Here is a 22,989-nt window from a genome sequence, read left to right on the forward strand (position 1 = left end):
CAAAACACAACATCAGAAAACATCAGGTAGAAGTTAGGAGCCAAATACAAACACAGAAAGCAGAATATTTGTTTAACAAAAAAAAAAAAAATCTCTAATCCAAGCCAATTATAAGTTAGAAAGAGGAGGGGAACAAGACACAGGTGAGGATAATCAGACAGAAGGACACAGGGGAAAACTGTCAAAGTATAACAGGAAATGAAACAATTAGATGTGAAGCATGTTGGAACTGTAATTAGGTCAAGTTGACAACTTCAAATACTGGAGTTTAATATCCCCAAACAACACAAAAACTAAAACACATCAACAGAACAACCATAAAAACAAAGCAGGAACCCAACTCAATTCAGTTCAGTTCAATTCAATTTTATTTTATTTAAACAGAGACAAATCACAACAGGAGTTGCCTCAAGGCGCTTTATATTGCAATAATACAACAGAGAAAACCCCAACAATCACATGACTCCCTATGAGCAAGCGCATTGGTGACAGTGGTAAGGAAAAACTCCTGTTTAACAGGAAGAAACCTCCAGCAGAACCAGGCAGAGACCGGTTTGGGTGAGGGGAGGAAGACAGGATAAAAGACATGCAGTGGAAGAGAGTCAAAGATTAATAACAAGTATGATTCAATGCAGAGAGGTCTGTTAACACATAGTGAGTGAGAAAGGTGACTAAAGAAGAAGCACTCACTGCATCATGGGACTCCCCCAGCAGCCTGCACCTATTGCAGCATAACTAAGGGAGGAGTCAGGGTCACCTGATCCAGCCCCAAAAATTAAAGTTTTAAGCCTTTGGAGATAGTGTCTGTCTCCTGAATCCAAACTGGAAGCTGGTTCCACAGAAGAGAATAAAAGCTCAGTGAAAGCTGAAGGCTCTGCCTCCAATTCTACTTTTAAATACTTTAAGAACAACAAACAAGCCTGCAGTTTGGAGGTCAAGGCAATGCAAACCAGGGCAAGTATCTTGTTAGAGGGCATATTACTAAGATTTTCAGGGCTGAGTACAACAACCTCAGTTTTAACTGAATTTATAAGCAGAAAATTAGTGGTCACCCGGGTCTTTGTGTCTTTAAGACATTCCTGCAGTTTAACAATTTGGTGTGTGTTACCTGGCTTCATGGATAGATAAAGTCGGGTGTCATCTGCATAGCAGTGAAAATGTATACTATGTCTTCTAATGATGCTGCCTAAGGGAAGCATGTTTATGTAAACATAATTATACATGGTTCCCTTTGGCAGTATCATCAACAAACAACAAATTAACAAACAGGAGAGTCCAAAACTTCATATTAAGTCAAAACTCATTCATATTAAGTAACCAGAGATCACGACAACACTATGAACAATAAAGCCGTCCAAATAAAACCAGTGGCTAAGCCTAAAGAGTGACCAGATTACTTTGTTAAAGTAAAAATAACTTTATTTTTGCTCCATATGTTGATAATCAGTGAGGCGGCACATTTTAGGTCGGACTTTCCCTTTAAGTGATTTATGCAACAACATCTCCCGGTACCTCAGTCTACCTCAGTCAGCACCATGGACAGCGACCCCGCCAGCTCTACGGCCGCCTCCTGCGCACCCAGCGGACCCCGAGGGGCAGGGCACGCTCCTTCAGTAACGACGACCAGCTAATATAGCACATCTCCCATCATGTTACTGCGGCACTGACAGCTGTAGACAGCAGGAGGTGGGAGTTCCTGTAGAAACACCCTCGCGTATTGATTTTCGTTTCTTATGCACGGGGAAGGTACAGATGCTCTTATTTTGTCTTTCACCGATCAGCCGGTCCCCGTCGGCTCACCTCTAAATGCCTCTAAACGACAGCAGATGTGACGAGTCTCATTTGAGGGTCGCTGTGGAGTAAAGGCGGTGAAATCTCTCGCTCTTCCTCCTCCTCCACGCCCTGTCATCACTACCAGTAGCTGCCCAGCACCATGTCTCCTCCAGCATCGGCTGCGACAGCGAGTGAAAGCAGCACCACCACCGTTTTCGAGGAAGACACCAGAGAGGAGGTAGAATTTTCTGGCAATTCTTTTTTTTTGGCACAGCAAATGCCTTTTGTTACGGTCTGTTTGTCAGAGCTTGTCGCGGAGCTTTAATTTGCCCATGTGCGTGCTGTGCAGGCTGTGACACGCTGCAGGTGGATAATCTGACGGGAATTTGGTGTTACAGACATGCCACTGTTCCACAGTCTGATATAGAAAGGAATTCTATAATCTTGTAGCATGCATTGATTATTTTAGAGGAAACTGCAGGATATGTGATTGGGAATCAGCCAGGCAGCGTCTTTACCTGTTTTTCACCTCCCGTGTGCCGCAGCGGGCCTGTGAACCTGACCATGGACGGAATATCCTGTTATTCTTATTGTTTGCAGATTGATTTTCTTTGCACAGAAATGTCTGATCCGTGTGTGTTTTACCCTTTTGGTAATACTTTTATCCAAAACATCCACAGACGTTGCAGTTATCAGTCAGCAGAGATGCAGGTCAACTGCAAACGAGACAGTGACCTAATAACATCCATCAGTTTGGCTGGGATCCGTTTAGGGTTAGATTTAACATCCATTCTTTCTTAAGGAATTTTCATCCAATGCAATAATTACATAATTGTAATCATAATCAACACACATCTGCACCCATTAAGCTAATTATTAGACTTCAAGACAACTATATACCTTTTTAAGGCCCAAAAGGGTGCAGTACTGTTTAGTGGTTGGCCCCTCAATGGTTTCTTTTTCTATTTTTGAATGTCTCAGCTCATCCAATACATTTTAATATTAGACAAAAATAACCTGGCTAAATGCAAAATGCAGTAGTTTTTAGATGATAATTTTATTTATTAAGAAAAATAAGCTATCCAAACCTGCATAGCCCTGTGTGAAAACTAAATCTTATGGCTGTGCCAGCTTGGCAGAATCAAGCATTTGTGATAACTGGCAATGAGTTTGTCATATCACTGTGGTGGAATTTTTGCACTGTTGTTTTAATTCAGCCACATTGAAGGGTTGATTGAGGTGGACTTGCTGGTCTGTTGCAAATTATTGTCATGCTGCATAACCCAACGGTGATGGAGCTTCAGGGCATGAAGTCATGGCCGGACATTCTCCTTCAGCTTTTCTTGTTCCATCAATTACAGCAAGTCTCGTTAGTCCAGAGAATAATTTTTCCCAAAGTCTTGGGGATCATTAATGTTTTTTGTTTTTTTTTGTGAATGTGAAACAAGCCCTTGTGTTTTCTCAGTGCTTTTCTCCTCGGGCTCTCTCAATTTTTCCCAGTCTCTTTCTTATTGTTGATTCATGACCTCTGATCTTAACTGAGGAAAGTGAGACCTGCAGTTATTTCGATTTTCGACTTTTGTGACCTTCTGGATGAGTTGTCACTGGACGCTGGAGGTTATTTTGGTTTGCTGGCCACTCCTGGGAAGGTTCACCACTGTTCCAAATTCTCTCTATTTATCAATAATGGTCTTCACCGTGATTCACTGGAGTCCCAAAGCCTCAGAAATGACAATGTAACCATTTAAGACTCACACATGTCAATGATTTTTTTTCTTAGTTTCTTTAGATCGTGGCACAGTGTGTTGCTTTTTGTCAACTTTTAGCCTACTTCACTTTGTTGGACAGGTTCTGTTTAAGTAAATTCTTGATTCGACAGGTTGGACAGTAATCAGGTCTGGGTGTGATGAATGAAATTTAACTCTTCTTTATGTTTTTTTTTCTGTGTGTCTTACTTGGGTTATCTTTGTCTAATAATAATATCAGATAATTTGAAACGTGCTAGTGTGACTGTTTCAGAACTAGGTGAAATATAAAATTGACTCTTCCATTTTAAGATTTAAGGTTAAAAGTGCAGAATTGCAGAGGACTGCCACCTGTTCTCCCTGTTTCTGGGAGCCTTATGTGCACTTATCGACACCAGATGTGCAAAGGGTGTAAAGAAGTCTCCCCCGCACTCTGCACCTCAGAGGATAAAGCCTCAATGATAAACCTCTGTACCACTAAAAGTAAAAAGCAAAAAGGCACTTTTATTGTCTGAAAGTGTGTGGCAACATTTTTCTATATCATGTAAGTGCTGCATACTTCATCTGACAATTTACATAATTATCTTGTTGTTTTTTTTCAACCATAACCCCAGTGCTGCTTGCAAGGGTTTGTGACTGTTGTTTATTTTGGTCTAATTATGCGAAAGATTGAACAATGTCGCAGTTATTAATCAGCAGCTGCAATCAAAGCATGCAAAAACACCGTAAAGCAGATCAACTGACAGGGGGCTACACAAAGGACTGACTGGGGGATCAAGGCACAATTAGGAAACATGAAGGGAGGAAAGAAGTGGAAAGGAAGGAAGGAAAAGCCACAATAATACACATGAGATAACAGAAAAAAGCACAAGCTGGCTAAAAGAGAAATAACTCACACTGGCAACATAATTTATTTGTTGCCACACAAACCAGAAACGCAAACCCAGCAGGTACGGACGACGCCAGTCAGGTTCACTGAGGAACACAGTTAGAAATGATAAAGGCCGGGCTTTTACTTTATTTACATATTTCAATTTAATCAGAAATTCCTCTTTTCTAAAGCTTTTATTAACGTTTCTGATATTTAATCTAACAAAAATAGTCAGATAGCAAACGATCAAAACACGATTCTGCATTTGACAGCTACTGGCAGTCTGTGGTGTTTACATATGGAGGACCTAAACTGGATCGTTGAATGAAACGGATGAACCAGAATTGGTTTGTAAAAATGCTGCAACTTCAGTGGTGTGGAACTGGTTTAGCTTTGGTCCATCAGATACACAACAAAGCTCTATTTTTGGTAGAGCATGCTAGCGGGCCGTCGTTATTACCGTGTTGTTTGGAAAATACGGCACACTTAAAATCAATCCTTTGATTTTTCTGAAAATCAACAGTGGCCCTTATAATCCCGTGTGCCTTATGTATGAATTCTGGTTGTGTTTACTGACCTTGAAACGATTTTATGTACACGGCGCTCGAAAATCTGTCAAATGTTTCAGTACGACTTTGCTAAGCTACGAAGCCGCACCGCTTGATGGATTGTCGGAGCATTACGGCTATATTAGGCAGGCGCCTCGCTGAGTGATACGTACTGTGCTTCAACATAATATTACCGTATTGTGTGTGTATAACCTCTTTTTAAGTTTTGTGGATATTATACATGGTTATGCTGAGGATATGTCGGCCAGTTTCCACTGGAAATGCCTTTTGGTTAAACTGTCAGCGAGGAATTTGCATTTGCACTGTTAAATTTTTATAGAACTTTAATGCACATAAAAATCAGCTGCTTGTTTAAGTGAAAATACATTGATGTTTTTTTGTTTTGCACTAATAAAGTTATGGAGTTGTAAAGTATTTTGTCTAGTGTCAGTTATATCGTTATCGCAAATTTTCAAATGTATATTGTGATAAATATTTCTGGTCATATCGCCCTGCTCTACTGATCAGTTTTTAAAACGTTTCTTCTTACGTTTGTGCTTTCACTCAACAGCAAAGACCGCTGAAGCAATCTCTAAGCAAGTCCTTATGTCGGGAGAGTTTCTGGAAATGCCTACTCCTTTCCGTTCTCATGTATGGCTGCATGGGAACCATGGTTTGGTGTCACATCACCAAGGTGACCCGCCTCACCTTCGACAGCGACTTCAAAGGGAAATCCATGATGTACCATGACAGTCCCTGTTCTGATGGCTACATCTACATCCCCTTGGCCCTACTGGGCATGCTCTATTTAGTTTACCTAGTCGAGTGCTGGCACTGTCACGTGAAGAATGAGCTGCAGCACAAAGTGGACGTGGAGGGCATCTCCGAGCGCATCCAGAGGATGCAGCAGGCTAAGCCCTGCATCTGGTGGAAGGCCATCAGCTATCACTATGTGCGCCGAACTCGACAAGTCACGCGATACCGCAACGGAGACGCCTACACGAGCACTCAGGTTTACCATGAGCGTGTCAACACCCACGTGGCAGAAGCAGAATTTGACTACAGCCACTGTGGTGTCAAAGATGTTTCCAAACAGCTGCTTGGCTTGGAGAAGTCTGCGTTGACAAAGATGCGCTTCACTAAGTGCTTCAGTTTTGCCAACGTGGAGTCCGAGAATTCTTATCTCACACAAAGGGCGAGGTTTTTCACCGACAACGAGGGCCTGGATGACTACATGGAAGCCAGAGAGGGCATGCACCTGAAGAACATTGACCTGAAGGAGTATGTCTTGGTGCTCTGTGACCCGGAGCACCACCCTTGGTATCTGTCCCACTACGTCTTCTGGTTTGCCTCCTTCCTCACGTTCTCTTGGCCTCTCAGAGTCTTCACAGAGTATCGTACTGCATACGTCCACTATCGTGTTGAAAAGCTCTTCGGTCACGATTACCTCCCTGTTACCCCTTGCGACGATCGGCCTTATTGGCGCCGTATCCCTCGAGTTAACACCATTGACAGCACAGAATTGGAGTGGCACATTCGCTCCAACCAGCAGCTGGTTCCCAGTTACTCAGAGGCTGGTCTCATGGACCTCGCCCAGTGCCCCTCCAGCTTCAGTGGGCTTCGTCAGAACTGCGAGCGCTGCCACAGAGCCATTAGCTGCTCCTCAGTGTTCTCCAGAAGCGCCCTCAGCATCTGCACCGGTGCCAGCTCCCGCATCCCCTTCAGCAGCAGCCGCTTCTCCTTGGCCCGGCGCTATGGCTCCCAGCGCAGCTGCTTCTGGAGGAGCGGCAGCCTAGACGACCAGGTGAGCCCCAGTGAAAATACCCGCTGCCTATCGGAACGCCTCACCACAGATGACGAGGAGCCCCCGGACTACGAGGATGCACTTTGTTACCCGGTGCTCATTGTCCACTGCAGTGAGAACTGCCACAACCACAGATCTTTCCACAGAAATGGCTCCTGCGTGGAGACCTCTTTATGATATGCAGTCACAGCGGCATTTCTGTAGCATTTCAAAAACAGGGCGTAGTGGATGCTGTAAGAAACAATTGCCTGAATCCTGAATGTGTGAATCACCAAAGCAATAACAGCGGTCAGTGAGCGGAGAACAAAGTGGCATCCCATGATAAGCTCACACACACAAACAAATCATATCTGCTTGGCTTCCAGGAAAAACCAAGAAGACGCAGACTGTTACAAAGCACACCATCGCTACAGCTTTTACAGTGCATGTGAAACTAAGGCTGCAGATACCTCATAGGAACTTTCTCAGAGGTCCCACATGGACAGGTTTAAACATCTCACGTTCATTTAGTGAGTCATTATGGAGCAGCTTCTACAAATTTAACTTCTAACTACAGCAATAACTGTTAAAACAAATCTCAAATGGAGGATCGCCAGTTTGTGCTGGTGCACATCCCAAAGTGGAAACCTCTGACTTCAAGTGACAATTTAAATCTTGGACATTCTCACTCACTGTTAAACCATATCTGTAAATTCTTTTTAAATCATCTGTTTGTTCCTACATTATCCAGAAGGCCTTTTATTAACTCCAGACAACAGGTATAAGCTTAATTTCAGCAGACAGTGACCTAAGGATGTTAGAAAGCGTGAGGCATTTGTTCAGACTGAGAGAAGTTCAGACTCATGCCCTACTAACAGCCGGTCCTGTGGTTTTGTTGCATCCTGGTGCATCTCTGCTTCTTTTTCTTCTTCTTTAGTGGATTTCTTTGTAATTGACTGTTGGGCGTTGGTGCTATGTGGCAGCTCCAGACTGTTGTGGATGTTGATTGACTGACACATTAACATGATGTTTACAGTTGGTGCTTTCCTTCTAACCTCGGATGTAAATGTTGGAATTAACAGTTTGGCCATCTTGAAGAAAATAAGAGAGAAAACAGAATCAGGTGGACTTTTCTTTTTCCTTTAGTGGCTTTAACATGCGATTAATTTGTCTTGACTGACCCAGAAAATGAAAAAATGTGGGCGCACTAACACTGTCTAGTCCTATGAGCCTTTACCTTGACAGACTAAAACGCATCATGAAAACTCAATCAAGCATTACGCATAAAATTGGACTTTTCTGCTGCCTACTGCCATGATGAAACCTGCCGGCAACTGTGGTACAAATACACATCATTACATCCATCATTGGGACATAAAAGATAGAGACTGGTTTATCACAGTACATGTGAGCAGGTGAGTGTGGATTTAGCTGCAAAAAAAACATCATAAGATCATCAAATCCATGCCTGTTTTCGCATGATTTCCTCCTGCTGAGACACAGTGGTAAAACCATATCCATGAATGTAAACCACCAGCATATACAATATACTCTGTACCATTATGTGTTGATAGTAAAGGAATAATGCTCCATTTTTCATCTGTAAAATGGTGATCTCGCTGTCCAGCATGTACTGATATGCCACCATGTTACTGAAAGACTTTGGATGTTGTCATGTGGAGGATATGTGACTCTTCTGAGTTTACAGTTAGTATATGCAAGGATGTAAATGCCCTTATGTTTACACATTATACAAACTTTATAATACATGCTCTTTTTTTTTTAATATAAAAAATGTTGTATTCAATGTGGCACAATACAGCTTGTTCCCTATGGAGGACCAAAACAGCCAAAAATTTAAAATAAATTACTTCTTAAATAAATTAAAATGCCATTAAATGCCTCCCAAATAGCACAAGTTACTTTAAGCATTAGTTGTGTTTTTTTTTATATCCAAACAACTGTATTGTTGTATTCTCTTTTCAAATTTCTTTCCACATTTCTGCTTTCTTTTGCAAATAAGTTGGCTATGAATCAAAATCAGTCATGAGGTGAACCTTTTACCTTTGTAAATAAATGTTTAAATAAGCCTTAGTCACTAAGGATTTAAAATAGGTCAGCTAAGCCCTCTTATATGTACAATGAAGCAGAAATGCATAAAAAATTGTAAAAACACAAAATGAATGTATTTGGGGAGAAATAAACATATTAATGCATAAATTATTTTAATAAAGAAAATGTAAAATTAACATAGGATCAAATAAAAAAATCAAAAATATAAAATTTATTTTTGTGGCATTTAGTGGCATATTTACTGAATTTTTATTTATTTTTTTTATAATTTTAATCCTGTCAGTTTTGGCCCTCCATATTCATACATTGTTTTCAATAATGTAGTGACATTCATATTATTATGCACTTGATGGAAGTGACACTATAGACATTATGAATTGTAGTGGAGCTGAATGTTGGTGTAAATTACCTTGTAGAAAAAAAAGTGTCATAAATGTCACTATAACCAAATGGGCTGAATAAATAACTTAATTACTTTTTAGAATATGTATTTCAACTTATCTTATGCTGGAAAAATAAAAGTTGCAATAAATGTCTGGGTCACACCCATGTACAGTTAAACAAATGTTGCTTTCTTGTATTCTCAGATCCGTTTAGTCCTTTGCCTGCCCCCCCTCCTAGCTGTAGAGAGACAAAACTGTGAAAAATCAAGAAAAGAAAGAAGGTTTTGTTTCATTAAATACCTTCAAATCCTTTTAAAAGCTCCAGAAATAACAAATAATAAACAAATAAACAAATAAACTAATTCATAAAGTGTAACAAATTGCTACTTATGTTTATCCATCCTTGTGATAAAATTCCTGTTTATTTAAAGTTGCTTTTAAGTTTCAATTTTATTTAATAATGTGTGAATTTCTGGCAAAGCAGACTGGCTGATAACCAAAAGACGGGCAAATTGCCAAAATGCAAAAGTTGAATCTTCAAAAATCTGGTTAACTTTAGAGAGACTACATCCACCTTGTACATACAATCACTACTACACCTGTTCAACTGCTTGTTAATGCAAATATCCAATCAACCAACCACATGACAATACCTCAGTGCATTTAGGCATGAAGACATGTTGAAAATGACCTGCTGAAGTTCACACTGAGCAACAAAATGGCGAAGAAAGCTGATTTAAGTGATTTTTACAGTAATTAGTGCCGGACAGGATGCTCTGAGTATTCCAGAAACTGCTTATCTTTCCGCATAGTCATCTCCTGGGTTACAGAGAATGGTTTGAAAAGAGAAAACATGCAGGAAGAAAACGCTTTGTTGGTGCCAGAAGATGGAGGACAATGGCCAAACTGCTTCGAGTTGAGAGGATGGCAACAGTGACTCAAATAACCGCTCATTGCGATAAAGGTTTGTAGAAAAGCAACTCTGAATGAACAATACATCAAAACCGGATAGGCTACAGCACCATAAGACCACACTAGAAACTAAGACTAATTCACACAGAATCACCAGAACTGAACACCAAAGACTGGAAAACTTGCCTGGTCTGATGACCAACAACTGCAACATTATGACAATGCCTTCTATTTATAAGAGACATCTAAGTTGCTGTGGTAAATTACACATTACTGTTATATTTTAGTTGAAGCTGGAATGTCTTTTACCGTTATTATATCAAAAAAGCAACTGAGAGTGGCTTCAGGGTTGATTAAATGGAGCATAAATGTCTTCCAACATGCCCAGATTTGAGTTTTGCAAACAGTGGTGCACAGTGTTTGGTGAGTAATCAAATCTTCATTGGCCTAATTTAGGACAGAGCTGTATGGTCTACTTTAAGAATGCCACATATCACAAAACGATGTCTATATTCTTTTTATTAAATGAATAAAACTTTAATGTTTAATTCATTTCATGGTTACTCATCCCGGAGTTGTTTGCCCAAGTTTTTCATTTTTAAAAAATAAATCTATAGATTCCTGAAAAAAAGGACACGTGATCTTTCCCAGATTGAACCATTTTGCGTTTAAATTCCTTCACTGCCATTTGCCTCGGCCATACATGTAATAATCCACCGGTGCCGTAGGAGGCAGTATATTTAAATCGGCGACCACACGTCTACTCCACGGCAGCGGACACGACGAAGTACAGTAAGAAGCTATGAAAGGTTATTCCATAGGTGAGTGTCCTGCAGCGTGATAGGAAACTCGTGGTTAAGTTTTCATTGGATAAAAACGGTTTGTACCACGTTTGATAGTCACGAAGCTCGGGCTGGGTCACGCTTAGGTTGAAGTAATGAGTCCACGAGCTCAGCGGAGGAAAAGTAAAGCTAGCTAACCGCCCGTATCTGCGTCCGCTTGGCTTCAACTTTAACCTCAACATTGAGCGGAGACAGCAACTGGTAACAATTATGACATTAAAGTGTGTGAAAAGCAGGAGATGTATATAAAATGTGCCCGCTATAGTGAGAGCATAACACATCTGAGGTCAGCAACGACCAAAGAACGTCTTCTTACTGAGTACTTCCGGAATAAACAAACGCATGCCGACTAAAATAGTATAGCTTAAGCATTGCCTTTAATCCGGTCAATTAGTTCAAGAAGAAGCATTTGATCCTTTTCTTATTTATTAAACTAAAATAATTGAAATTAGTTTTTTTTTTTTACGTTAGCCGAGCCTGAAATAAATTGATGCTTTTATTCTGAAGATTACAGTAAATCCAGCTGATCTGAATTTATGTTCAGCAGTTTAAAAAAGTGTGTGTAAAATTATGGATCAGGTGAGGAGGCAGATGTTCTGCTGTGTGAAGATGATAACACAACATATGCAGCCTGTCAGCCTCCCTAAACTTGTCATTATTCTAACTGAATTTGCAAAGATGATCCAAAACACACAAAAAATAAAGATGAATTCAAAGTGGTTCTATTTTTGTTTTCTAAATTTAATAGATATTGTGATATCACTCGATCATGAAGCGAAAAGACAGAAATCGTGAGTCCTGTTCTTGAACCTTGGCTCTTTATATTGAATCCATATTAATTAATTAACTGAACCTTTTTGTTGTTGTTGTTGTTTTGACAATCTCCTCCTTCCTTTCAGTGACTGGGTGGAGCACAAACATGCAGAGTTTGGTGGTGCAAGCTCTTGCCATGAGGCAGCTTGGAAGGTTGAGCCCTCGCCACCTGCTAGCTACTGGATATGGACTGAGGCAGACCGAATGGTGTCCCAGGACCATTCATACACGCCAGCTGTGCGGCTACTCGGTCTTCCCTGTGACACCTGGCTGTCACCGGCCTGCTTTCCGTGGAAGAGACGCTCTCAGGTGTTGGTCTGCTCATCATTTGAGGTTTAAAAGCAACAAGAAGAAAGGTGCTTCAAGTGCACAGGATGAGGAGGAAGATGAGGATGATAAAGACGCAGAGGACAGCGATTATGAAGATTCGGACCCAAATCTACCCAAGGACTATAAAGACATGGAGAAATATGTTCAGTCCTTCCGCTATGATGTCATTATAAAAGCTGGCCTGGATATTGCACGCAAGTGAGTCAGCATAAGAATCTAAGGCTGGGTGGGTGTTGATAAGTGATTAAGTTGCTGCTAAAGATAAACAGGATTTTGCACTCTTTCCTCCATACTTCATAATCAAAACAGAAAATAAGGAAATGGCGTGGAGAATCAGTGCCAGGGTGCTCACAGTGTGCCACAAACTGTTCTAGTGGCACACTGTGAGCTCATCAAGAAACTTTATGTTGTTTTTCCCTTTAATCACTGTAGCAGGTTCTCCATAGTATCCACAAAGAGGGGAAGACTTTAGTTCTACACAGTTAAATTTGCTTCACTGATTGCCCAGCAATTGAGCATTTCTGCCACTGTGCTTCACTCTTTGTCTTCCTTCTTCTCCAGTCTCACAACTACTATATAAGAAAAGAGAATAATTGGCAGCCACACGATAGGTGTGCCTCTCTCCCCAAACTGGCCCCCCAATCTCAACCATCCAGCTCCACCTCTCCCTCGTGCATCTGAGGCACAGACCATACCTCAATGCCGCAATTGCATAGAAAGAAGGCACACACACGCAAAAACTGCAAACAGTAGGGACTTCACAACATTTGTCGCCATTATACCAGAGTCTAACGTGCTTCTGTCTTGTCACAGTAAAATTGAAGATGCATTCTACAACAACAAGCTCAGATTTAACGGACAGAAACTCATCAAGAAAAGTAAAACGGTGAGTGCTGCTTGCTTACGACAGTGCACGAATTAAGTAATCCAGTGTTCCTCATATTTTGTTCTTTTCTCAGGTAAAACTCGGGGACACCCTGGACCTGGTCCTGTCAGAGAACCCAGAAACGAACACTGTTACATTGATGAGAGTTATCCTCAGAAGGGTTTTTACTGACCCTGGTAACACTGAAAAGCACAAAGTTGTCATAAGGCGCTGGAAATGTCTCGAGCTTCCCAGGGAGGAGGCCTTTAAACCTTGAATCTGCCTAAGACCGTACTGACTGTAATGCCATTGGCCTGTGAGGTCAACAGCACTGAGTGGCTCTCCAACGAGGTGGATGTAGAATGGATTACAAAAATGTTGTGCAGAGCTAACAACTCTCACTGTTTAAATGTGTACTTCTCCCTTCTATAGTGTGACACTCCCCCAATAAAGGTGCACTGTGAGGGTTTAGACTTCACCATTTGTGTCCTTGTGTTTTTTTTTATTTTTTTGGAAAGCTGTGTGGTGTTTTCATGGTTTCAGAACTGAAACTGCCAACACTTAATATACAGGAATAAATAAATAACTTTAAATTTCTATTAAATATCCCCAAATATTAATAAAGAAATGTTATTGTATTTAATATTATATACAATAGATTTCTTATAAGCATGAGTAAGAAATATCCCGCTTTAATCCTGTTGGCTGGAAACAAGCACTTTATATGATTCTTGAAACAGGACCCCTTATTTGTACTTTTGGAGCTCTAATTTATTCTCTTGGGGAAAAAATGAAAACTAAAACTGTCTCATGCACATCTCAACATTAATTTAATGGAATAAAAGTGCAATTCATCTGATTCTCTTATGTTAATGATGGAACTAAGAGCTGGATGCCTGTGGCTCAGGAGATGGAGCACTGGTGGGCGACAGGTGGGCTGCAAATCAGTGTCCTGGGGCAATGTTGTGAACCCTAAATTGTCCCTGGTGCATCTGCATGTGATAGCACTTAAAGGTATAGAATAAAGCACTGTGTGAATGTGGCTTTTGAGTGCTAAGAGCAGAAATGCTCCATGTACCACCGTGTAGCCTGTTCAGTCCAAGACACTCAAGTCTATTAACTTATAATGTTGACATTTTGCTAATGTTATTAACACAGCAAGTCTTTCTGACCAAAGCACTTAAAGTGCACACGTTTAATAGCGCTCTCTCTCTCTCTCACACACACACACACACACTGCTAATTTGTCTGCAGAATTTGTTGCTTTTAACCTTAAATCACATTTTTATCTTTCTTTATAAAAATCAGTCATCTGCCAACAGACTTCAACATGTCTCCAATGTCATGTGATTGGGTTGATTTTTCAAGTTGAAAAATAAGTGAAACCAGATAAAGAAAGGCTATGCTCTGTATGTTGAACTTGCTCTGGTGCGATTATGTAAAACATTGTGATTGTATGTCACATTTATAACTGTGGTTTTATTAGAAACTGGTTATCATGAGCCATTGTCATGTTAAATTATCTTTATAATATAAACTTCTATAAGAAGGCTTAACATAAGCACATAGTTATTAAAACAGTGGTGGCACGATGCTACATCAGTAACTGCGATGGAAATATATCACGTCCTTGTGATTTGATTTCTGTTCATAGAGCAAATGTGTGATCTATGCTGTTAGCTACTATCATTATTATTGTTATAAGGCTACAACATTTATCAACAGAGTATGTTAGAGAAGCTATGACATGTTTGGCTTATAAATAGGAGCGGTTGTAACTTTTTTATCGAACAATAATAAAGACTACATAAACTAGAACATCTACTGCTGTAGCCAAAAAGGTAAAATATGAGTAAGAATACTACTAAAGAAACTCGCAACAGCTTGGCTTCTTCCTACAGAGGACAGTGTGTAGAAGTTCAACGATGCGATTTCAGCTTATATACTGTGCAACTGTTTTTATGACAGAAAGTGTTGGGTAACTGCAGAGTACTGTAACTAGGACACAGTGCTTGACCTCTTGGCCTTTTTAAGAATGTCACACTTCTTGCGATTGGGGCGCCGGCAGCGTTCGTCAATGCTTGGCACACATTCGTAGTGCCACACCTCCTCCATCTTATCCACAGGATACACGGCTTCCACGTAGTGACGGATCAGTCTCAGTCGAACAGGGTCAAGCTGCTTCTTATTGCAGGCGCCTGAATGGTTGTACTGCAGCCGCAGGTTCTCGTGGGTGAAGAGCTCGGGGAAGAGGCGCACCAGCAAGCGGGCAGCAAAGTTCCCAACAGAGAGACTCTGCTGGACAATTTCCCGTACCTCGGTATCAGAGAGCAGGTAGATGGAGGGAACAGGGAAATCTGGTTTGGACACAGTCAGCTCATCAAGGGGGATTTTGCAGAAGTCTTTGCTACTTTTCTCGGGAGGTAAAGACGGAATATCTGGATCCTGTCTGCCGTTATCAGGATGGAGCTGGTTCAGCTGGCAGAGAAAGTCCTGCTCTGTCTCCTGACCGTACACTTTGCGCTGCTGCAGGTAGGATCTCCTCTGCTCCGTGTCACGTCTCCTGCACCGCTCGTCAAGTTTGCCAACAAATTCCAACATCCACACTCTGTCGTTCTTGGCCCGGGGGTAGACCAACTGCACGTAATGACGGATCAGGTTTACGCGAACGGGGTCGAGTTGCTTTTTTCCAAGAGAACCGCTGCAGTTATACTGCTTTCTAGCGTTCTCGTAGGTAAAGAGCTCAGGAAACATGAGCACCAGCAGCCGAGACGCAAAGTTCCCAACGGACAAGCTACATTCATAGTTGCTCTTGAGCTGTTCCCTGGACAGGATGTATTCCTGGGGAACAGTAAAGTCAGGCAGAGGAATCTCCAGATTGTCAAAATCTACAGGCGTGAGCAGCGACTTTTTAGTCTTGCGACTGGGTCTTTCATATTCACTCACTTCTGGAACCTTGATAATTGAAACATCTTCAGGAAAACTGGCCAGTTCGTAGCCCTCCTCATTGATGTTGTCCGGTTCACTTCCGTTGCCGTTACTGTGAGGACCCTCAAGTGCGTCTTCCATATGCTGAATGCACACCTGCAGCCAGCTGTCCTCAGGCACATCAGGGAAATTCGCTTCCATATACTTTCTAATTATGTCCATCTTGTCAGAGTCCAGAATTAGCTGTCCCACACTACTAAAATTGCCACAGTCTTCTGGTATTTTCCCCTCTTCAAAAACTTCAGGGAAGAGACGGTGAATTAGGAAAACAACAAAGTCTTCTGGGGAGGAGAACTCATCCAACTCCTCTGTGGCTTGTGTACCAAACCCGACATCTGAACCAGCCAGGCTGCCCTGTTGGTGATCTAGAGATATGTGCTCCTCCTGACCCTGTTCATTAATGAAACGAAAGGTTTGAGGCTGCTCAGCTTTTACGCCACCAGCTGTGACCGCCTGCTTCCTGAGCAGCCGGGCACTTTCCATGTCCCTCTGCGCCCAGAAGCGATTAAAAAAGTCATTAATCTGGAGGAGGCACTCTTCCTGCCACACGCTGTTGTTTTTAACCGTGGGGTAGCACACCTCGACGTAGTTTCGAATAAGCTGCAGATGTAGAGACTCCAGCGTTCTCTTGCTCGCCATGCAGTCGTGAGAGCACTCCCTGGCTTTGAACAGCTCCGGGAACAGATGCACGAGCAGTCGACAGCCCAGTTCCCCAGCACTTGACGTCTGCTCCATCAGCTGATTCAATTCATCGCTGGTTAGCAAATACTCGGGGGGAGGCTGGAACTCTGTCACCATCTCAGCCGGTTTGATCTGCTTCTTTATCCTCATGACCTCCAGCGTCAGCAAGTCCACTTTACTGTGCAGCTGCGTCATGCTTGAATTCAGAGTGTTGAGAATGAAAAACATTTTCTCAATCAGTGGATAAAGGCTGGAATCCGCTGTGGAAGCTTGGCCTAAAGTGTCTGTGGAGGGGATGGTCTCTGCTGGGCCATTTTGCTCTGGATTTTGGAGCTTGGATGAGAGCATATTGTTGAGCTGATTCAAGCTGCCAAGATTTGCCTGCTGCTCCAGATTCGGGGTGTTCCTCTTCTCCGAGATTCGGTGGGAGATGCTGAAGAGAGGCTTTCTGTAGGAGACTCTAGATTTCTCCTGGATGCAGTCTCTCTTCTCTCCGGTTGTGGTGAGGCAAAGAGGTTCAATCCTGCTGCTCTCGTCTATCAAGTGCCGCCTCATCTAGACACAATAAATGTCAGTCAAGGATGTGTAATAACATATAAGATATTGTTTTAATCATGAGTTGAGCTTCATTTACCTCACTAGACACCCTGACTCTCTTGCTGCTAGTGGACTGGTCTGTGTCAGGTCCCATCTCTGCAGATGACCGTTTCCCTGCCTCGGCAGCTCCAGAAGATCCTCCTCCACGTACCTGAGGTTGTTCACTAATAGCAATGTCCTCCGTCTCCTCTTTGCAATCTTGGACATGCTTGTGTTCTGCAAAACAATGCAGAATTTATTTTACTGCATACACTACAAAAATAAACCAAAACATACTTTGTTAATCTGTAAATTTTTATTGCTGTAGCTGCAAAGACAACAATGCAGAACTTGCCTTTTTCAAGCATTGCTTCATCTGAGATTTCCCCATGCTCACGGGAATTCATAGCCTAGATAAAAAATTCAGAAAGTTACTTAATATGCACACACTTAATACATCAATGTGAACAATGTGACAGTAATGTGTGTAATACACATATTCTTAGGTTTGGATAAATTACACGGAAAGGTTATTAACGTTAAAATTAGCTAATATACCTGTCCAACTGTTGTTCATATCTTCTCTTTACAATTAGAAACTAATCAGATAAAAGTGTGCTAAAAGAGAGAGGAAGATCTAAGGACAATTGTAGCTTTGCAGATGAGTAAATTGTACTGTACGATTGTTTAAACAATTTACTCATATGGGTTACCACTTTGCAAAGTCTGGAAGAAGGCCCAAACTGTCATCCACAGATGAGAGAAATTTGGTCTGGATGTTCAGGAACAACCCGGGAAACACTGAGGCTTAAGCCTGCCATGAACTGCAAACACTAGCAACACTATCTACAGTGAAGCCACACAGACCGGGAGGGTGCTGAACAAGAAAGAAGCCCCACCTTCAAGCTTGACTGTAACTTACAGCTGCCCAAAATATCTTCTGGAGTTTAATGATCCGACGAGACAAATATTGAGCTATTTGGTCACAATGATAAGAGGTATGTTTGCAGGAGTAAAGGTGAGGCTTTCGAACCTAAGAGCACTGTACTAAATGTCAATTGGTGGTGATAGCATCATGCTGTGGGGGGCTGTTGTCCTGCCAGTGATACAGGTATTTCATTGAATTACACAAAGTGGATGGAATAATGAAAGAGGAGGACCATCTTCCAAATTCTTCAACTTCACATTTGTGTAATGAAAATCTTTGGATTGTGCTTCAAAGCTCGGTCCATGCCAGGAAACCAGTCTAAATGACCTCTACCGATCCCGCCAAAAAGACCAGTCAAATATGCAAAACCAGAACAAAACTATGCCAGATGCATATTAGTAGTGGTGTTTTTATATATTAGAGTCTGCATATGTATACTTTTTTTGTTTTGTGGGATACCATTCAAATAAATTCGAAGAGTTTAAAGAAATAATTGAAAGCCCAAAATTATCACGACATTCATGCCCATGATGACTGGCTCTAAACTAAAGAGCAAAACCACTAAACCACTGGTTCTGCCATTAATCTGCCCACTGCAGATCTCCAGTATGTTTTGTTAAATAAATAAAGCACTAGAAATGCTTTTGATGCACCTAAGCCATTTACAAGTTCCCTGAAAAGTTATCATCACAAAATTGTTTTAAATACTTCAAACTCTATCTGGATGGTAAAATCCTTTAAGCTCCCTGTGGAGAAAATTAAAACAGAGGTGGTCCACCTTAGAAGAGAGCAATATTAAATGTAGTCTACTACAACGGACACTTGGTTATCTCTGCAGTTTCCTTACATGTAAACACAATGCTCTATAACTGGAGCAATTAACTATCTGTAACCATTCTTGCACATGCTTCTTTTTTAAAAATAAAAGATTTAATGATGGTTTTTTTCAGCTGTGAATCATGCAAAGCTATGCTAGTAGAGTCAAAGACTACAAACATGACGCCTAAAATGAGCTTGATGATTACTACTTTGATAACTGCTTTATAAACTACTGCTTTTAGTTAAAATACATACATGTTGTGGCTGGCGTGTCACCCTCGTAGCAAACACCATGTGACCGGTTGCAGCCTCGTAGCTAATCACACACACACACACCTCTGGGTTTGCCTGAGTATTTTATCCCAGGCTCGTGAGGCTGATATAAACGTTAATTAATATATATAATTAATGCCCGCACAGCTCGGACCCCCCTGTTACCTAAAGTCAGCCCGTTTTAGGTGCATGCCTCCATACAGAGTTCCCTCCCTGCTCCCCTCCAGCGTTCATACCCCGCTACTTCCTCATTCTTCCGCCCATGAACCCTTGAACCACAACACGAGCCGAAGCCGCCGTGTGGACCGGACTCTTCTACAAACTTGGTGTTTTTCAGAAACACTGCACGTCTTTACGCTTCGTTTCTATAACACCGCCACATTTTGTTTGTGAATTTTAATGACGCGGCAACGTTTGCGTGGACGACTGCCTGCCTGCCTTACTGCCCCCACCTTCCCTCCTACCCCCGTCCTATTCCTCCTCCTGTGTCCCGACTCTCGCTAAATTAACCGAAAACCCGCGTGACCAGCGGTTTGAGCTCACCTTCACTAGTCCATGCCTCCCCCCGGGACCGTCAGTGACATGTCCGCGGACTATCACGGCAGTTTGTTCCGCAGGTAATAAAAGAAGGTAATTCTTCTTGTTGGTGTTTTTTTTTTCTCGCTCGGCTCCTGTGCTTTCTCGCGTGACGTGACGGGCGCGCGCCTGCTGTGTCACTTCCGCACAGCTGTGGAAGAAGAGACGGATGAAAAAAAGAAAAAGGACCACAGTTACAGTTTTACATTGTAAATGCACAGGGCTGCCGTTACACTCTTTGAATTGTATTTAACTAAGAGTTAAAAAGCTAAAGAAGGGTTTGAATAAATAACCGAATAATAAAAAATAATCCTCAACATGCTGAGCAGCTGTTAGCCCACGCAAAGGACACAATCACGAAGCGTTATAAAACATATTCCATGAATTAACACACACACACACACACTGGACACTTTTGTTCAACTGCTCTGAACTCATATTAGTTATAATAGTTTATAATATAATATTAGTTTTGCATTTTCTAATTAGTTTTAATTTTTTATTCATTTTGATTTTTTGTTTTTACTTCAGCATAGTTTCAGTTTTGTTTCAGTTTTATTATTATTATTTTATTATTATTACTGTATGGAGGACATATGGCGGAGGGAAGATTTAGGAAAATGAGTACATGCTTACAACAAAAACACAAGTTTTTAAAGGCAGTTGTCTTGTGGAAGAAATATGCTCATTTTGCAAAATTGTTTTTGCATCTAACTTAACTTGATAATTTTGTTTTAGTTAATTATAATAACCTTGCTAACCAGCTAATCACATAGCAGGAACTGAGTGCATTTAGACATGTAAACATGCTCAAAATGACCTATCGGAGTTCAAGCAGAGCTTGAATATGACATGGACTGGTCTGAATACTGGGATCTTCATACACAAGCATCTCCAGGGTTTCAGGAGAATGGTCTGAAAAAGAGAAAATTGGTGTATGAAAACAAGGGATCCATCCTGACTTATTTCAAAGGCCCAGGCTGTAAGCACATACAAGATTTTAAAAGAAATACAATCTATACAATAAATACATTAAGTCATATCAAAAAAGCCACACATACAGCAAAGTACAAGGCCGAGGCTGTAGTACAATGAAGCATGAGCAAAAAGCTGCAGATTATTAATGACAGCAGTATTAATTCTTCTTTTAAAGGGATTCAGTTTAATTAAGTAAGAAATACTACAAGTTGAGCTCCTACATAGAAAGCTCTTGAGTTTTCTATTCCTCAAGAGGACAATGATCACAGAGAGAGACTAATTATATAAGCACTTATAAATACATTTAAGATGAGCAAATGTAATAAAATTATAGAACCTGGCACATGTAAATTCTGAAGTGCATGGAAACAATGTGTCTCATCAGCTTCCTCTCCAGAATGTTGATTGCATGATTGTATATCATCATAAGAGGCTTGATTGTTGTAGATGCAGCTTGTGACCGGGAGGTTAGACAATAACTTAAAATGTTTAAAAAAATAAATAAATAAATCACAGCATGCACACAACCCTTTCTTTTATTAAAAAAAAATACTTGTGAAGGCATGATTTGAAATATCCAGTTTGTAATATCAAAAAATTCTTCAAATAGATCCTACATCCAGAGCTGGATCAATTTATTATACGGATCTTTTCATCCAGACCAAAAAAAAAAAAAAAAAAGACTGAATGAGTAAATGAGGGGCTATTGTCAGCACCACTTTGGCCACCAGCAGCATTATTTGTCGTTTCATCTCAACATAGGCTGCTTGCTCTCAGGAACCTTCTGTTAAAGTAGTTTATTTTACTTACTGAGATTTTTTTCATCACACTTTTGTCAAATTTGTGTATTTTACACTTTTGCCAAACAACAATTTTTAATGCAGGACTTTTTTGAGTAATGTTTTTTAAAGCCGACTGTTTCTCCTCATTAGAACAAATTATCAGCACGGCATCTCTGTGTCACTGTTAAATAACATGTGAGCACATACTGTGATAAAGGTCATGTTGTATTCAACTGTTGTATTTGTATGTTGTGTTGTCTCTTCAGTATTTTTATATTCTGTGCATAGATACATTTATTGTACTATTCTATATTGTTCTATAGGTCAATACAAGATTTACTATTTTCATCTATCTATCTATCTATCTATCTATCTATCTATCTATCTAATGTAACTAATCCTAGATTATACCGGGGGGATGGCTTTCTGCCTAATACTTCCTGTGTATTTGCAGTTCCTTAAGTAGCTGCCATATTGTTTTGATAGCTATCAAAATTACTTTATGTGTAGTTCTAAAAACCTTGCCACCCATGCAGGGATGATCTCAGTGAAAATATAACTACAGAGCCAACATCATGTGGACAAGATCGCCCTCAAGTGGAAAAAGGCAGTAAAACCACGTGAATCCACTCTGTGTGTACAACATGGGGACAACGTCATTGTTTAACTTAACATTACATTGTGTTGATACGGCTGCTTTCTCCTCCAAATATACTGATTTGTCTTGATTAGTCCTCCAACTTTCGTTTAAACGATTGCTGACTGTGTACTCATAAATACTCTGTTTAATACCTGTTGACCTCTGATGGCTGCCATCATTCTGCATGTGATATGCACTGTGGCTTAACAATGTATGCTGGGTACACTTATGATGTCATGGAGTATACATAATATTAAAGAAATAGCGCAATATGCTCTTATTGGTTGTAATTTCCAGACAGAGAAAATGAGAAAAGCAATATCAATCTCTATGGCTTCTAAAAGAGCAGCTGGTTACAAGAAACAACTAAAACCAAAGGCCCAGCCTACAATTTTTCACCGCGAGAAGTATAAATGTCCTCAGACAGAGAGTGAAAATGTAAGAAATGTGAAAGGTGAGGAGTATCAGATGCTCTCATGCCAGGCAGAAAACCATCCCTCCCTAAAAGTGAACCAACTGTTAGATTGATGTAGGAAGCAACAATGTGCTCAGCAGTCGTTAAGCGTTCAGTGTTCTCTAAGTAAGATGATGGAGCTACTCAGACCTATCAGATGCAGTCGTAGATGTGTGGCCAGCAGATCTGCACAGCGTGTAATTATGGACCATGTTTACGCGTGTGAACAGGAAATGTATTTGGACAAAAAGTGGAGTAGCACTACATGATTATAGTGGATGCTGAAACTACCGTTAGAGGAATATATTTACCCATGAAACGATAATTCGATCCACACGCTGAGCTCTTCACAACAA

At 40.9% G+C, this 22,989-nt stretch overlaps 3 protein-coding genes across 5 annotated transcripts; 2 read left to right on the forward strand and 1 right to left on the reverse strand.

Moving 5' to 3' along the window:
• Nucleotides 1–1,409: 1,409 nt before the first annotated feature.
• tmem151bb (transmembrane protein 151Bb) lies at nt 1,410–8,346 on the forward strand. The gene is made up of 3 exons (XM_085143529.1): nt 1,410–1,686; nt 1,782–2,011; nt 5,509–8,346. The coding sequence occupies exons 2-3, from the start codon at nt 1,934–1,936 to the stop codon at nt 6,916–6,918; spliced, it is 1,488 nt and encodes a 495-aa protein (XP_084999655.1). The 5' UTR covers nt 1,410–1,686; nt 1,782–1,933; the 3' UTR covers nt 6,919–8,346.
• Nucleotides 8,347–8,655: 309 nt separating this feature from the next.
• bend3 (BEN domain containing 3) lies at nt 8,656–19,922 on the reverse strand. Of its 2 annotated transcripts, none has more exons than XM_085143528.1 (4): nt 19,747–19,922; nt 17,539–17,593; nt 17,242–17,420; nt 8,656–17,162 (listed from the first exon to the last, which is right to left on the reverse strand). In XM_085143528.1, exons 2-4 carry the CDS (start codon nt 17,588–17,590, stop codon nt 14,937–14,939), a joined length of 2,457 nt encoding a protein of 818 aa, XP_084999654.1. In that variant the 5' UTR covers nt 17,591–17,593; nt 19,747–19,922; the 3' UTR covers nt 8,656–14,936. The 2 variants fall into 2 exon arrangements, with proteins under 2 accessions (XP_084999654.1, XP_084999653.1); XM_085143527.1 differs by lacking the exon at nt 19,747–19,922 and adding an exon at nt 19,186–19,667.
• On the forward strand, nt 10,031–13,416 carry mtres1 (mitochondrial transcription rescue factor 1). 2 transcript variants are annotated; one of them, XM_085143532.1, is made up of 4 exons: nt 10,031–10,140; nt 11,830–12,271; nt 12,887–12,959; nt 13,033–13,416. In XM_085143532.1, the coding sequence occupies exons 1-4, from the start codon at nt 10,074–10,076 to the stop codon at nt 13,213–13,215; spliced, it is 765 nt and encodes a 254-aa protein (XP_084999658.1). In that variant the 5' UTR covers nt 10,031–10,073; the 3' UTR covers nt 13,216–13,416. The 2 variants fall into 2 exon arrangements, with proteins under 2 accessions (XP_084999658.1, XP_084999659.1); XM_085143533.1 differs by lacking the exon at nt 10,031–10,140 and adding an exon at nt 10,795–10,909.
• Nucleotides 19,923–22,989: the final 3,067 nt, after the last annotated feature.

The sequence above is a fragment of the Neolamprologus multifasciatus genome, chromosome 19, assembly GCF_963576455.1.
Source record: "Neolamprologus multifasciatus chromosome 19, fNeoMul1.2, whole genome shotgun sequence".
Taxonomy (NCBI): Eukaryota; Metazoa; Chordata; class Actinopteri; order Cichliformes; family Cichlidae; genus Neolamprologus; species Neolamprologus multifasciatus.